The sequence below is a fragment of the Echinops telfairi genome, unplaced genomic scaffold (assembly GCF_000313985.2).
Source record: "Echinops telfairi isolate 266 unplaced genomic scaffold, ASM31398v2 ScPeMD7_9;HRSCAF=40, whole genome shotgun sequence".
NCBI lineage: Eukaryota > Metazoa > Chordata > Mammalia > Afrosoricida > Tenrecidae > Echinops > Echinops telfairi.
This window is the reverse complement of record NW_022103906.1, coordinates 77153994-77168127: the sequence shown is the minus strand read 5'-3', so window position 1 is coordinate 77168127 and position 14134 is coordinate 77153994. Positions and strand designations below refer to the sequence as shown.

The window sequence follows — 14134 nt, the reverse complement described above, 5'->3', positions numbered from 1 at the left end:
GTCTCCGCGCCCCGGGCACTCCGGGCCCACCCCGCGCCAGGCATGCTGAGGGTCTTCATCCTCTACGCCGAGAACGTCCACACCCCTGACGCCGACATCAGCGATGCCTACTGCTCTGCCGTGTTTGCAGGTAGGGGGACTCGCGCCCTCCGCCCGGGGGTCGAGGGGATACACCTCGGGAGGGCAGTGTCCGCGGAGCGGGGCACCCCACGGCTCGTCGTCCTGGAGGTGAAGAGAAAGGAAGAATTGAATGTTGCCCAGACACGCAGCAGCGGGCGGGGGCGACCCCGAGGGAAACGGAGGCTGCTAGAAGTGCTGAGTGGCCGGGCAGCTGCCCCTTGGGGCCAAGGCGGGGCGGGAACGCCAGGGTAGCATCTTTCCTGGACCCTCACTTAGGAAGCCTTGCTGTGCTGTGGGTGGCGTGACTGCCCTCCTCTCCTCGGAAGGGAGGCCTGGATCTAGGACTATTTATAAGGCTGCCCTCTGCCTGTCCCAGCCTGGGCCTGGCTGCTGCTGGCATCCGCCTTTGCTGGGGTGGCATGCGGGTGGCTGATGGGAACAGGGTAGCCACCACCCTCCCTGCCCCATGGGCCTCTGCTTTGGGTACCAGAGAGGGGAGGAGGATGATTTAACAGCTGTCACCAGCACCCACCTCTAGGGACGCTTTACACCCTCACCCCCCCACCCCCTCTCATCAAACTGGCTGCACTCTGGGCTGCCCACAGTGGGAGCCAATGTGCCTGCACCGGTCTCTTCCCTCAGATTGAGACCTCCAGCTGCAAGGTCTCTGGCCTTAGGTGAGAGGGTGAGAGGGCTGGGCCCTGTCTGCTTCCCTTATCCAGGGGAGTCCACACAGGGCTGGGCCTTTGACACCATTCTGGAGCAGAGCCAGGGAAAAGCGTTCCTGTGGGTTCTCCTCTCACTGTCCGCTCCCAGAGAGCTCACTTCTAATCTGTCCACACCCCAGGACGGTGCTAACCAAAAAAGCCCAGTTCTGACCCCTGGTGTGACTCCATATGACAGAATGGACTGGTTCCGTAGGGTTGGGAGTTTTCTTTGCAACAATCTACCTGGAAGCAGACCCCCCAGGACTGTGACACCCCCACCTCACCAAACCCACTGCCATCCCGTTGATCCTAACTCATAGTGACCCTCTAGTGCAGCGGTTCTTAACCTTCGGGTCGCGACCCCTTTGGGGGTCAAATGACCCTTTCACAGGGGTCGCCCGTTTCATAACAGTAGCAAAATTACAGTGATGAAGTAGCAACAAAAACAAGTTTATGGTTAGGGGGTCACCACAACATGGGGAACTGTATTAAAGGGTCGTGGCATTAGGAAGTTGAGAACCACTGATCTAGAGGGTTTCTGGACACCAGCGCTTCAGCTGGCCCTGGCTACTTGCCTAGACCCTCCCTTTCATTTCCATGGGTTTCTGGATTCGTACGGTCCCAGACACCCATGGTCACATCTGCTCCCAGACACACACACACACACACACACACACACACACACACACACACGTCTCTGCATGCTAGTGACACCGAAATGTTCCCAGAAGTAGACACACAGAGAACTCCGGCGCCTGTCCACAGTAGCCGCCATGGCTGTGTACACAGCAGGCACACACATACTCTCTCTCCTGGGCATGCGACCCCGGAGCTGCCCGTGGCCTGCTTGGCTCTGTTCTAGACCAGCTTCCTGCACTGGCCTCTGTAAATGAGTGTGATCAGCGGGAGGCCGAGGCTCTGGTGGACATTCTTCTTCCCTGCACCCCCAGCTCTTGGCAGGCCAGACCGGGGGTTACCTGCCCAGCCCAGCTCTGCCCTGCTCCATTCACTCTGTAAACAGGCCCTGGGCTGGGAGGTTGAAGGGTACTACTCCTGGGGTGCGGCAGGCACCCTGGGCCTTATGCAGCTGCTTCCTGCTCCAGCACCCCTCCCCACTCACAAAATCCAGCCCGCGCACTGAGGCACTATGTGGATGGTGCCCTCTGGAGCTGGGCAGTGCCCAGCGTGTCTTGTGGCCTCTGCTGTAGCCCTCAGGAATCTCCTCTCCCTGGGTGATCTTCGTTAGTCCTGTGGTTCTCAACCTTCCTCATGCTGTGACCCATTCATACAGTTCCTCATGTTGTGGTGACTCCCCCCACCCCCAATTTTGCTACTGTTATGAATTGTAATGTAAATATCTGATATGCAGGATGTATTTTCATTGTTACAAAATGAACATAATTAAGGCATCGTGATTCATCACAAAAACACTATGTAATTATATATTGTGAACTATTTATTTCTAATGACAAATAAATGAAATTGTGTCTTAAAGCATGGTGTAGCATGGGTAACAGTCTTCACGCTGGGTACTTGTATGTGAGCATATCTGAATGTGGGCAGACCTACCTGGAGACGGATAGAGGAGCTGTGTCTCAGTTGCTAAGACCATCGGAAAAACGTATGTGTTTTCCGATGGTCTTAGGTGACCCCTGTGAAAGGGTTGTTTGACTCCTAAAGGGGTCGAGACCTACAAGTTGAGAACCACTGAGTTAGCCAGAACCAGCTCTCTCTTCACCTCTGACCCTAAGCCTCAGTGTGCTCCCCCTTCCCACAGAGACACAGGTTTGCCTCAGACCACACGATCTCCCCCCTGCCCAGAACCTGGGAGGAGAAAGAGGACATGAATAATGAATAGGACACACTTCCACACACCGGAAGTGCTGCTCCCTCCTGGGCCCAGCCACCCCCACCATCCATCCTCCGTGTTCACATATCCCTGATAAGGTCCTTGCTCACCCCCCATCCCTGGCCTCTGTCTCCCTCTCCCCTGGGGGTGGGGGTGGGGTGGGAGGGCAGAGCTTGCTGGGGAGGAAGGAAGGGTGGAGGCTGGCTGGAACCCCTCCCCCATGCCATGCCCCGCTGAAGTTCTCGCTGGGAATTGTAGTCTCTCTCCTCCCCCAGCCCCTGGTCACATTCCACCTCCCACGTTAGCCAAGCTCCTACTCCATGTCCAAATTTGGCCTCGCTGCTGCAGGCAGGCCTCCTTACCCTCCCCCCCGCCGGCCCTGGCCAGACTGCTGAATGATGACACAGAAGGTTCTGGTCACTGGGACGTGCTGCTCCAACTGAAACACTTTCTGGGGAGGCTGCTCTGGGCAGCTGGCCCTCCTCAGGCCCTTGGGCTACTGGCTTATCCTCTGTACACACATCAGCTCATTTCATCTTCCAGGCAGCTGTGCAGCCCAAAGGCAAGGGCATTATCTCCCTTTTACAGACAAATAAACAGGCCCCCTGGGGAAGTGCAGGAATCCCAGCAAGGAAGCCCCCTCCTCCACCCTCAGGCCTCTCCATTGCTCTGCATCCAGGGCTGCTGGCTATGAAAGTGCTTTGAGAAGCATACCATGTGCAGCCCACACCCAGGGCACAGCTTGGGGAGGGCGGTGCTGGGGTCCCCAGCAGAAGCAGAGTTGAGTACAAGGCTGCACAGAGCCCAGTGTGATCAGGTGGTGGAGAATCCTGATGTTTAACAATGTGTGTTAATCATTAGGAGGGCAAACAGGCCAGCCTTAAATGCAAACAGCATCGCATTCTCAGATGCTGTCTCTTTAAAGCCCCGCAAGAAGCCAATGAAAGAGATCTGTGTGATGGGTGCCACGCTTCCTCTGTGCTAGCTACTGTTCTAAACGGGACGCCTTTAATATGGGCTATGCACGTTCCAGTTGGAATACGCACTCAGCCCTTAAGTATATTTGAGGGGGTATCAAAAGGCTCCCTACAGAATCATGGACACTTTTATTACACAGAAACACCAAACTACGAGGCCAGTCTTTCTCAGCATAGCCCCCATCAGGGTCTACATAAGCATCGGATGGCGTTTCTGTCTCTCTAGTCCAGCGGTTCTCAACCTTCCTAATGCCGCGGCGACCCTTTCACACCGTTCCTCATGTTGTGGCGACGCCCCAACCATCAAATTATCTTCGTTGCTACTGTAATTTTGCTACTGTGATGAATCGGTGACCCATGGGAAAGGGTCGCTGGACCCCCAAAGGAGTCCCGATCCACAGGTTGAGAACCGCTGCTCTAACCCATCCAGAAGAATTCTGCGGTATGCGCTTTACACCAGGGGGCAATTTTGGCACCCTCGAAGAACTCAAGTTGAGTTCCTTTTAAATGCTCTTTGAGTTTGGGTGACAAAACGAAGGTGTAAGTGGGTAAGGTCAGGGCTGTAGGGTGGATGGGGTAAGGTTCTGTGGTAGATATATAATCGTTTGTCAATTTGAGGTTTACGAGTGTAGGTTAGAGTCTAGCTCTGTGTGGGCATGGCCTTCTCCTGAGAATTCTGGGAAATCTGGTATTTCCTCCTTGGGAGGTGGGAGCCTCTCTGCTCACACCCTGGGAGACATAGCAGCTGACAAGACACATGGACCCACCCTGATGCAGAGACCCCTGCCAGCGCTGAGATGTTTCCAATGACACTGGATCCAAAGACTGTCTACCCACTGGCCTGTGATCTTCTACATTCGGTGTCATTGCATGTGTTTCGTGAGTCTGAAGAGGACTTTATGGATTAGTATCAAACATATGGGCTAAGATCGGACTTAGGGACTTGATCTGGACTGGGCTGGGATGTTTTTTCAATGTTCAATTGCTCTTGTATATAAACCTGTTCCTTACAAACATATGTGTCCATGGATTTGTTTCTCTAGTCTACCCAGACTCACACAGTTTCCCAAGGAAATCCTAGGTGGACAGCCCTTGTGACCCTCAGACAAGAACAGCTGGAGTGTTGGGATGGAAAACAATTCCTTGGTGCAGTTTTTTCCCCTGACTAATGCAGTTTTCAGTTTTCTTAAAACCTGCTTGCTAATGAGCCACGTGATCGTCCAGTGTCCTTTGAGAAAAATCTGTCAACATTACTCTTTTGGAATTTGAAAACACAGTTGCCGGAAGCCGAGTTGACCTCTCTGACTTGAACCGGCCCAAAGGGTTCCCTCTAACGCTGTTGCTTTGACTGGACCTTTTTTAAAAAATAAGACACACAATCAGAACCTTTGCGTTCAATGTCAAAAAGAGCATTTCAAGCTCTATCTTGAAGAACAATGTGTCTGTGCTAGGATAAAGTTCATACACATTCAAGGAGCATCCCTTCTATAATAGGACTGTTATTCATCCTTACACACCAGCCAATAAAGTCAATGATGAAGAAATTAAAGAACGCTACCAACTTCTTTCTTCTGGAATTGATCAGAGAAACAGTCAAGATGCATTGATCACGACTGGTGATTGGAATACGAAAGGCGGGAACAAAGCCGAAGGAATGATGGTTGGAAAATAATGCTTGGTGATACAAACTGTGCCGGAAGATTGTGTAGCAGACTCTTACAAGACCAGCAACTTCTTCATTGCAAATCCCTTATGTCAATAATCTAAATGGTAACCACCATACACATGCATTCGCCAGATGGAAATAGTGAACAAATATAATTAATATCCCAAGCAGGTAAAATGTTACTGAAGATCATTTAACAATTGGTCACAGCACTGCATTCAGAGGGAGCTGCAGACATTGAATCTGGAGTCAGAAGAGGACTTGGAAGGAGGTTCTCAGTGCTGACATCGCAAAGCTCCTGGCTGAAAGCAGAGAATACCAGAGTGAGGTTTCCTTGTGTTTTAGTGACAACGTAAAGCCATTCAGCCGCGTGACTCATCACAAATCCCGAGTTGCAAAGAGTGGGAATTCCAGAATACTTCATTCTGCTCATGTGGAACCTGTACGTAAGACCGAGAGGTCAGCGCTGGAGCGGAACCAAGTTAATGGATGATTTAAAATCAGGACGGGTGTGGGTGTGCCATATTCTTTCCCTCTGCAGGCTGAGCGAGGAGTCCGAGAAGCCGGAGTACATGAGGGAGGTCGCAGCGGCAGGATGGTAGGAAGGCTCATTAGCAACTTGGCCATGTGTGGATGACAAAATCTTGCTTGCTGAACATGAAGCGCACTGGAAACATTGCCTGATGGAGATGAAAAACAAACAAACAAACAGCCTTCAGTATGGATTTCAAGTCGATGGAAAGTAAGCAATGACATTATTTGGATGACTAAATGCACCGGACCCAGGCTAAGGTATGTTTAATCACCACATCTGCTCGAGAAAGCCGGCAATGAATAAGGAAGACTGGAGGAGAATGGATGTATTTGGACCGAAACCCTGAAAACATCCGGGGCTGCGAGAACTGACAAGGCTGTCTTGGAAGAAACATACCCAGAATGCTCCTTCAAAGCAAGGAGGGCAAAACTGTCTCCTATTATTTGGACGTGCTATCGATTGGAAAGGACACTGTGTTTGGTAAAGTGGAGGGTCAGTGACGAGAAGACCTTCGATGAGACAGACTGACGCAGTGCCTGCGCCCAGGGGCTCAAACTTAACCACGGTGGTGAGGACGGAGCAAGGTTGGGTTGGGTTGTACACAAGGTCACTGTGAGTCCGAACCAACTGGGCAACACCTAAGCACAGCAGCAACCGTAGATGGCAGTGACTAGGATCATCCCCCGGGTTCCTGGGTGAGGCCACCAGTTAATGCACTCTGCTGTTAACCAGAAGGTTGGAGGTTCAAGTCTATGTAGATGTGCCTTAGAAGGAGAATCTGGGGATCTGCTTATGAAAAACCAGCCACTTGAAAACCCAGTGTTACTCTGACACGTGGGAGTGTGTCAAGTGGAAGCAGAGTCAACTGGATGGCGGCTGGTTCTTCATCCCCTCATGTCACAGATGCAAACAAGCCGGGCAGTAGAGGGTCAGTAACTTGCTCAAGACTCTCCACTCAGACACTGGGTACGTGTGAGAGTCAGGACTCAAGCCCCAGGCATCTGGCTCCAGAGTGCTCATGATAAGTGCTCTACTGCTGGCCTCCATGTTAGTTCTAGTAGGAGCCCGGGCGGCATAGAGGTTGTGCATTGGACTGCTAACGACCAGATCAGCAGTTCAAAACCACCAGCCGCTCAGAGGGAGAGAGACCGGGCTTTCTATTTTCGCCTCAGAAACCCACAGGGGCAGTTCTCCGGTCTTCTCGGGTCTCTAGGAGTAGGCATCAGTTCTATGGCTGTGAGTTTGGTTTGTAGTTCTAGCATTCCAAAGATAAGCAGTAAAAGGTAGAGGAACAAGATTTGACTCTGGGTCGGGCTTAGACCCCGGAGCTCAATCTCGGTGGGCCATGCTGACTCCTGACATCCTGCCAAGTCATTTTTGCTTCCTGCAGCTCACCAACCCCCCTGTGTACACAAACACAAATGTCCGGGCTCTCACCCTCTGGCCTTATGGGTGCTTTATGACCTCGGGGAGTTGGTTCCCTCTCCACAAACTCCCCCTACGGGACATACGAGATGGGAACAGCCAGGCATCAGATGACCCAGGAGTGTGGGGGAAGCCAGCCACCCACAACTAATCACAGGTTCAGGAAGCGCAATTGTACGGTAAAGTATATATATAAAGATTATAATAAAGACATAGAGAAATAGGAGAGAGAGTGAAATGATAGAGTCAGTCACATTCCATGGTAGCATGCTCACCTCCCAGACGGCCATGATCTCAACAGCCAGGTCCAAGCACAGATCAGGCAGAGAGGGCAGGAGAGGGAGAGATTTATTTCTCACCAAGGCTTATATATCTTTTGGGGCATGAAAGTCCCCTAATTACAGGTAAAGACATACGTTACAGGAAGGGATTGTACTATAGGTAATACAGTAATGGGATGGGGGTGATCTAGGGGTCTACATACTATAGGAAGAGGAGGGATTAAGGGTACACATGTGACAAGATGGGTGGATCCGAGATTCATGATGGCAGCCTAACCTTGATTACCCTTGAGCTGAAGACTTGATTTACTCTGAGCCTTTCAAGGAAAGCAATCCACTGTCCATAACACTAGGGAGTGAGCCTCACCTACTGCAGCGGGACAGACAATAGGTGTCTGCTTGCTCTGGATGGCTGGTGCTTTCAGGGAGATAACCTGACAATCATTGACCATGAGTTGCAAGCAGTATCCTAGTTTGACATCTATATTTGGGGGAGAGAAGCTGGGGAACAGTCTTTTGTATCCCACACAGGAGGCTCCCTTAAGACAGTGCCTTTGCAGGGAGGAGATGAGCCAGTCAGGGTGCGATGTAACAATGATGAGAAATACAACTTTCCTCTAGTTCCTAAAGGTTTCCTCCCCGCTCCCACTACCATGACTCGAATTCGATCTTGCAAGTCTGGCTAGACCAGAGGAGGTACACTGGTACAGATAGGAACTGAAAATACAGGGAATCCAGGACGGATGAGCCCTATAGGACCAGTGGTGTGAGTGGCAAAACAGGGAGGGTAAAGGGAGAATGGGTAGGAAAGAGGGAACCGATTACATGGAACTGTGTGTGACCTCCTCCCTGGGGGACAGACAACCGAAAAGTGGATGAAGGGAGACGTCGGACAGGGCAAGATATGACAAAATACCCATTTATAAACTATTGAGGGCTCATGTGGGAGGGGGGAGCGGGGAGGGAGTGGAAAAATGAAGACCTAATGTCGGGGGTTTAAATGGAGAGAAAATGTTTTGAGAAATGATGTACAAATGCGCTTTATACAATTGATGTGTGTATGGATTGGGATAACAGTTGTATGAGCCCCTAATAAAATGTTTAAAAAAAAGAAAAAAAAGAAAAAGAACTATTAAAAGGAAAAAAAAAAAAAAGACAGTGCCTTTGGAAGTACCTCCATGCCAGCCTCTGTCACAGCATCTGACAGGATGGTGCCCACTGCTGAGGGTCTGACAGGCTGAGGCCAGGGTGATGCATCCTGCAGTGCAGGTGGGCTGCCATAGTGGTGGTGGCAGGTCCTCAGGAGGCCTCTGAGAAGCGGGTTGTTAACCCGCAGGGCTCAAGTTTCGTTGGTTCAGAATGTAGAAGACTTGGGTGGGGAGATCAGGTGGTGTGGAATCCACCCCCCAGTGGAGTGTGAGATTTAAAAAGACAGAAAAGGGGTCCCCAGGGGACTCAACTCCATTCTCAGAGCAGTAAGAAGAGCCATGTTTACTCAGCAATGGTTTTTTTTCTTTAATAAATCATTTTATCGGGAGCCCTGACAGCTCTTATCACAATCCATCCATCCATCCATCCATCCATTCATTGTGTCAAGCACATTTGTACATATGTTGCCATCATCATTTTCAACACATTTTCTTTCTACTTGAGCCCTTGGGATCAGCTCCTCATTCCCCCCTCCCCCTCTCATGAACCCTTGATAATTTATAAATTATTATTAATTTTTCATGCCTTACATTGACTACTGTCTTCCTTCACCCACTTTTCTGTTGTCCATCCCCCAGGGAAGGAGTTATATGTAGATCATTGTGATCGGTTCCCCCTTTCTACGCCACCTTCCTCCTGTCCTCCTGGTATGGCTACTCTCAATATAATCCTGAGGGGTTTATCTGTCCTGGGTTCTCTGTGTTTCCACCTCTGATCTATACCCGTGTACATGCTCTGGTCTAGCCAGATTTGTAAGGTAGAATTGGGGTCATGATAGCAGGGGGTAGGAGGCATTAAAGAACTAGAGGAGAGTTGTATGTTTCGCCGGTGCGACACTGCACCCTGACCGACTTGTAACAATGGGTTTTTACAGCTCTTGAGGCACGCAGGCCTCATACATCCACATCAAACAAATGGGCAAGGCACTAGTCCAAGGCCTCAAAGGGAATACTTCAAAGGGAGGACCGCAGACATGAGACAAGAGGTGCAAGTGCTCAGTCAGGCAAGAGGAAGAAAAGATCAGGAACAAAGGGGCAAAGGCTCTTGGGGATGCACATGCTTTAACTGTTTAGCACGTGGGGAGTCCGCAGGAGACAGCTTTCTATTAGCACTTCTGGGGGTAGATGTGCTGTGGAGAAACGTCCTTCCTGAAATGCTGTGTAGGGAGGTGCTTTCCCCACGTTTCGGGCCGCAGAGGCCTGTCTTGTGCTAGGCCTGGCGTGCTGGGAGCAGGCGGCATACATTCCTCCCAGGTCCTCAGGTTCCCACAAGGTGGCAAATCACTGCCAGCCTTGACCACCCTCCAGTGTGAAGAGACCATGAAACAGGGCAGCCAAGCTGGGAGCTAAGAGTAGAGCCTCGGGACCCAGACTGTTGGGTAGCAGCATAGGGACAGGGTTACCCCTCTTCATGCCTGAAGGCCCTCACAGGAGGTTGGAAGAGCATCAGGCGAGCCCTTAGCCCGCCATAGAGACCAACTGGGCGGCCCAAACTAGCTAATGGGGTCAACCCACACCTTTGACCACGCCTCCCAGCCAGAGGCCTCAAACACCTGGACCGCGAGACCAACCCCCTTCTTCACCATTATGCACGCCTGTTCTGTGGTCTCTGTGGCCACAGGCCACCACGTGTGGGTGCGCAGTCCCACGAGGTTGCCCGTGTTCAGTGACTATACAACCTGAAACTTCTCCCGTCCTTGATAAAAACCCACTTTGGTCACACACCAGGCTTCAGCGTGAATTCCTGTTTCGTTCGAAGCCAAGAACCAAGGTATTTCCCACACGAGAAACCTAACAGGGTGACTTAGGATTTTGGACTGTGAATCTCATCCCTGTCACTCACGGCTTCGTCTCAGTGAGCAAGTCACTCACCCGTTCTTTCTACTTTTCCTCCCGTGTAGAGTAGCTCATAATGGGACCTGCTGCTGAAGCGGGTAGGAGCCCCGGTGGCATTGTGGTTACACGCTGGGCTGCTAACAGCAAGGTCAGCAGTTCGAAACCACCATCCCCTCTGAGGGAGAGAGAGGAGTCTTTGCTCCTGTAGAGAGTTACGGTCTCCTCTGTCTTATAAAGTGGCTGAGTCGGAATGGACTCCGTGGCAGGAGTCTGGTTTTAGTCTGAAGGATGTATCTGAAGACTGCATTCATCCATGTCAAGTGCTCTGAGTCGTGTCTGGCACTTAGTACATGTGAACAATGTTCATGATTCCAGGCCTAAGCAATCATTGCCCACATCTAGGAACCCCCCCCCCCTCCGTGCAGTTCTGTCATCTGCTCTGTTTGCCCATCACTGTCTTATCAGATGGTGTAAGGCAGCGGTTCTCAACCTGTGGGTCATGACCCCTTGCCTAAGACCATCAGAAAACACATAAATATTTCACAATCTATAATGACATATTGTTTTGTGATTACTCACTATGCTTTAATGATGTTTAATTCTGTTCAATTTGTAACAATGAAAAATACATCCTGCATATCAGATATTTACATGACGAATCATAGCAATAGCAAAATGACAGTGATGAAGTAGCAGTGTGAATAATGTTATGGTTGGGGGTCACCACCACATGAGGCACTGCATCAAAGGTCTCAGCATTCAGAGGTTGAGAACCACTGGTGTCAGGAGCGGCATCCCCTTGCCCCAGGAATGCTGGGTTTGGTGTGTGTTCCAGCCAGGCACTGTGCTGGGGACACTGTGTCATTCAGTCCTCCCTCAGCCCTGTGCAGTATCACTCTCTCTGAGTCCACAGAAGGGGAAACACTTCTGAAAGGTCAAGTCACAGGGCTGAGGTGACACAGCCAGAGGAGGGTGGCGCAGGGGTGGATGCCCAGGACTGTCTGGGGGTTTCCACTCTAGAGGGGGCCTTCCCGACAGTCACGGTGGCCGTGACCCTAGCTGGAATCGGCCGAGTGTTCTCACACTCCTGATGGAAGAAGACATGCTGCATTTCCATTGGCTGGTTGGGCATGCAGAGCCTTTAGTGAATGTAAGGACAGAGGGAAGGGAGCTGTCTTGGATCATCCACACTCTGGGAAGAGTTTGGACTTGGGCAAATGTCCCTTGAAGGCAGTGGTTCTCAACCTTCCTAATGCTGTGAACCTTTCATGCAGTTCCTCATGTTGTGGTGACCCCCCCAATTTTGCTACTGTTATGAATCGTCATGTACATATCTGATATGCAGGATGGATTTTCATAGTTACAAATGGAACATAATTAAGGCACCGTGATTCATCACAAAAACAATATGTAATTATATATTGTGAACTATTTATTTCTAATGACAAAGAAATGAAATTTTGTCTTGAAGCATGGTGTAGCATGGGTAACAGTCTTCACGCTGGGTACTGGTATGTGGGTGTATCTGCATGTGGGCAGACCCTCCTGGAGATGGATAGAGGAGTAGTGTCTCAGTTCCTAAGACCATTGGAAATACGTATGTGTTTTCTGATGGTCTTAGGCAACCCTGTGAAAGGGTCATTCGACCCCCAAAGGGGTTGCGACCCACAGGTTGAGAACCACTGCTCTAAGGACTCCTGTAAACATACACGCAGAGGCTAGTGAAGGTTGGAGTCAGGGGGAGAAGCCAGCAGCTTGTTTCTAGACCCCTTGCGTTCTGGTCTGTGGGAAAGCCAAGCCCCCAGAAGACATCAGAACAACAGAGGAGGTAAGCGGGCCCGGCTCCAACAGTGAGAAGGAGCCCGCCCCAAGAGACACACATTCTCCCCAGCTTCCAGGGAGGGACAGCCCGAACCAGGTGACAGAGCGGACCATCTCACTGGTCACAAACTCACATGCTTAAAGGAGCCTGGCAGGTGACATAACTAAAAGGGACAAGTACAAGTGCACATTGGGTGAGTGGGGGCCACTGGGGTGCGCCCAGAGAGCACACCTGGTCAATAGGTGCCGGTTGGTAGCTGTTGGGTAGAAAATATGGGCCCCCGTGGGGTGGGCTTCTTCCCAAGGACACTTATCTCAGGACTGAGACTCCTTGGGAGGAAGCCTCGTCGAGCTCCTGGGTTCCCGTACCAAGTCTTCAAGGGAGCAGTCATCTGTCTGGTTAGGGTAGCGGTTCTCAACCTGTGTGTCTCAACCCTTTTGGGGGTCGAATGACCCTTCCACGGAGGTCGCCCAGTTTCTAACAGCTGCAAAATTATAGTTAATTGAAGTAGCAATGAAAATAATTTTATGGTTGGTGGTCACCACAACATGAGGAACTGTATGAAAGGGTCGTGGCATTAGGAAGGTTGAGAACCACTGGTTAAAGGGAACATTCTGGGTCCTGAGTAGAAGCCAGGCCGGGGGCACTGGAGGTTGGGAGGGAGAGAGGCCTTCAGAACTGTGCAGGGTGCAGGTCAGAAGCGGCTGCTTTGCTGATTTGCACAACAGGTGTGTGGCTCCACTGTCGCCTGGATGCAAGCCAAGTGTCCCGAGAGTCCCTGGGGATTTGCCTCTGTAGATAACCCCCTGCAGACTTCCTGTGCTGACTCTGATGGGCTGGGGCAGGTATGGAGGGAGGGTGGGGGGAAAAAAGGAGCCAAGTCACAAATCACTGTGATATCACCCTCTCCCCAAAAAAGATGAATAATATCCAGAATTCCCCCTAGGGGGCAGCACTATCCTCTTGAAAAACCAGTAACAGACTTCTTAGGTGGAGGGGACACCAGGGAGCTACTAAGTTCAATGTCACCAGCACCAACATAGCTTGGGGCATACCTGGGTGACCAATGTCAAATTACCCAATAAGCAAGGTGGGCTTATTGAGCTTATTTGTGAGAAAGATGGGGCTTTCTACTCCTGTAAAAAGCTAGTCTCGGACACTCACAGGGGGCAGGCCTACCCTGTGCTATAGGGTCACTATGAGTCAGCATCAACTTGATGGCAGTGAAGTATTTTGGCTTAGTGAATAGCGTCCCCCTCCCCCACCTCACATAAAAAACATGGCGCTGCTTCCTACAGCATCAAGTTTGTTCAAATGTACAGCCCCTGACAGGTACGGAAGTGCCCCGTAAGCAGGGTAAACATGGACTCACTTGTGCTTACTAACTTGTGGTAAACAAACTCAATGCATTACAAATTAGTCAGTAAGCACCAGCCAGCCCATGCTTACCTTGCTTACTGGGCAGTCTGTCCCTGTGGGTGGCTAGAATAGCCCCAGTCTCTCCCATCACAGACAGACTCTACTGGGAGGTAAATGTTGAAGAAGTCATGACACAAATTACAATTGCGAGACTCCTGCTGAGAAGCATTGTCTGGCTCTGGGGCTCTTTGGCCAGAGGGGCCTGAACTACACTGGGCGACCTCCCTGGGGAAGTGGTGTTAAAACTGAGGCCCAGGGATGAGTGGGGTGACCTCGCAGGGGGAAGGGG

General features: G+C 51.0%; 1 protein-coding gene across 1 annotated transcript in view; it reads left to right on the top strand.

Annotated features, from left to right (window-relative positions):
* The first annotated feature begins 8 nt into the window (after positions 1–8).
* Positions 9–14134, top strand: part of DYSF (dysferlin) — a 223011-nt gene continuing 208885 nt past the window's right edge. The window contains exon 1 of the mRNA XM_013004756.2: positions 9–130. Within this exon, the coding sequence (XP_012860210.1) occupies positions 43–130 (88 nt within the window). The 5' untranslated portion in view covers positions 9–42. The remainder of the gene's footprint in view (positions 131–14134) is intronic.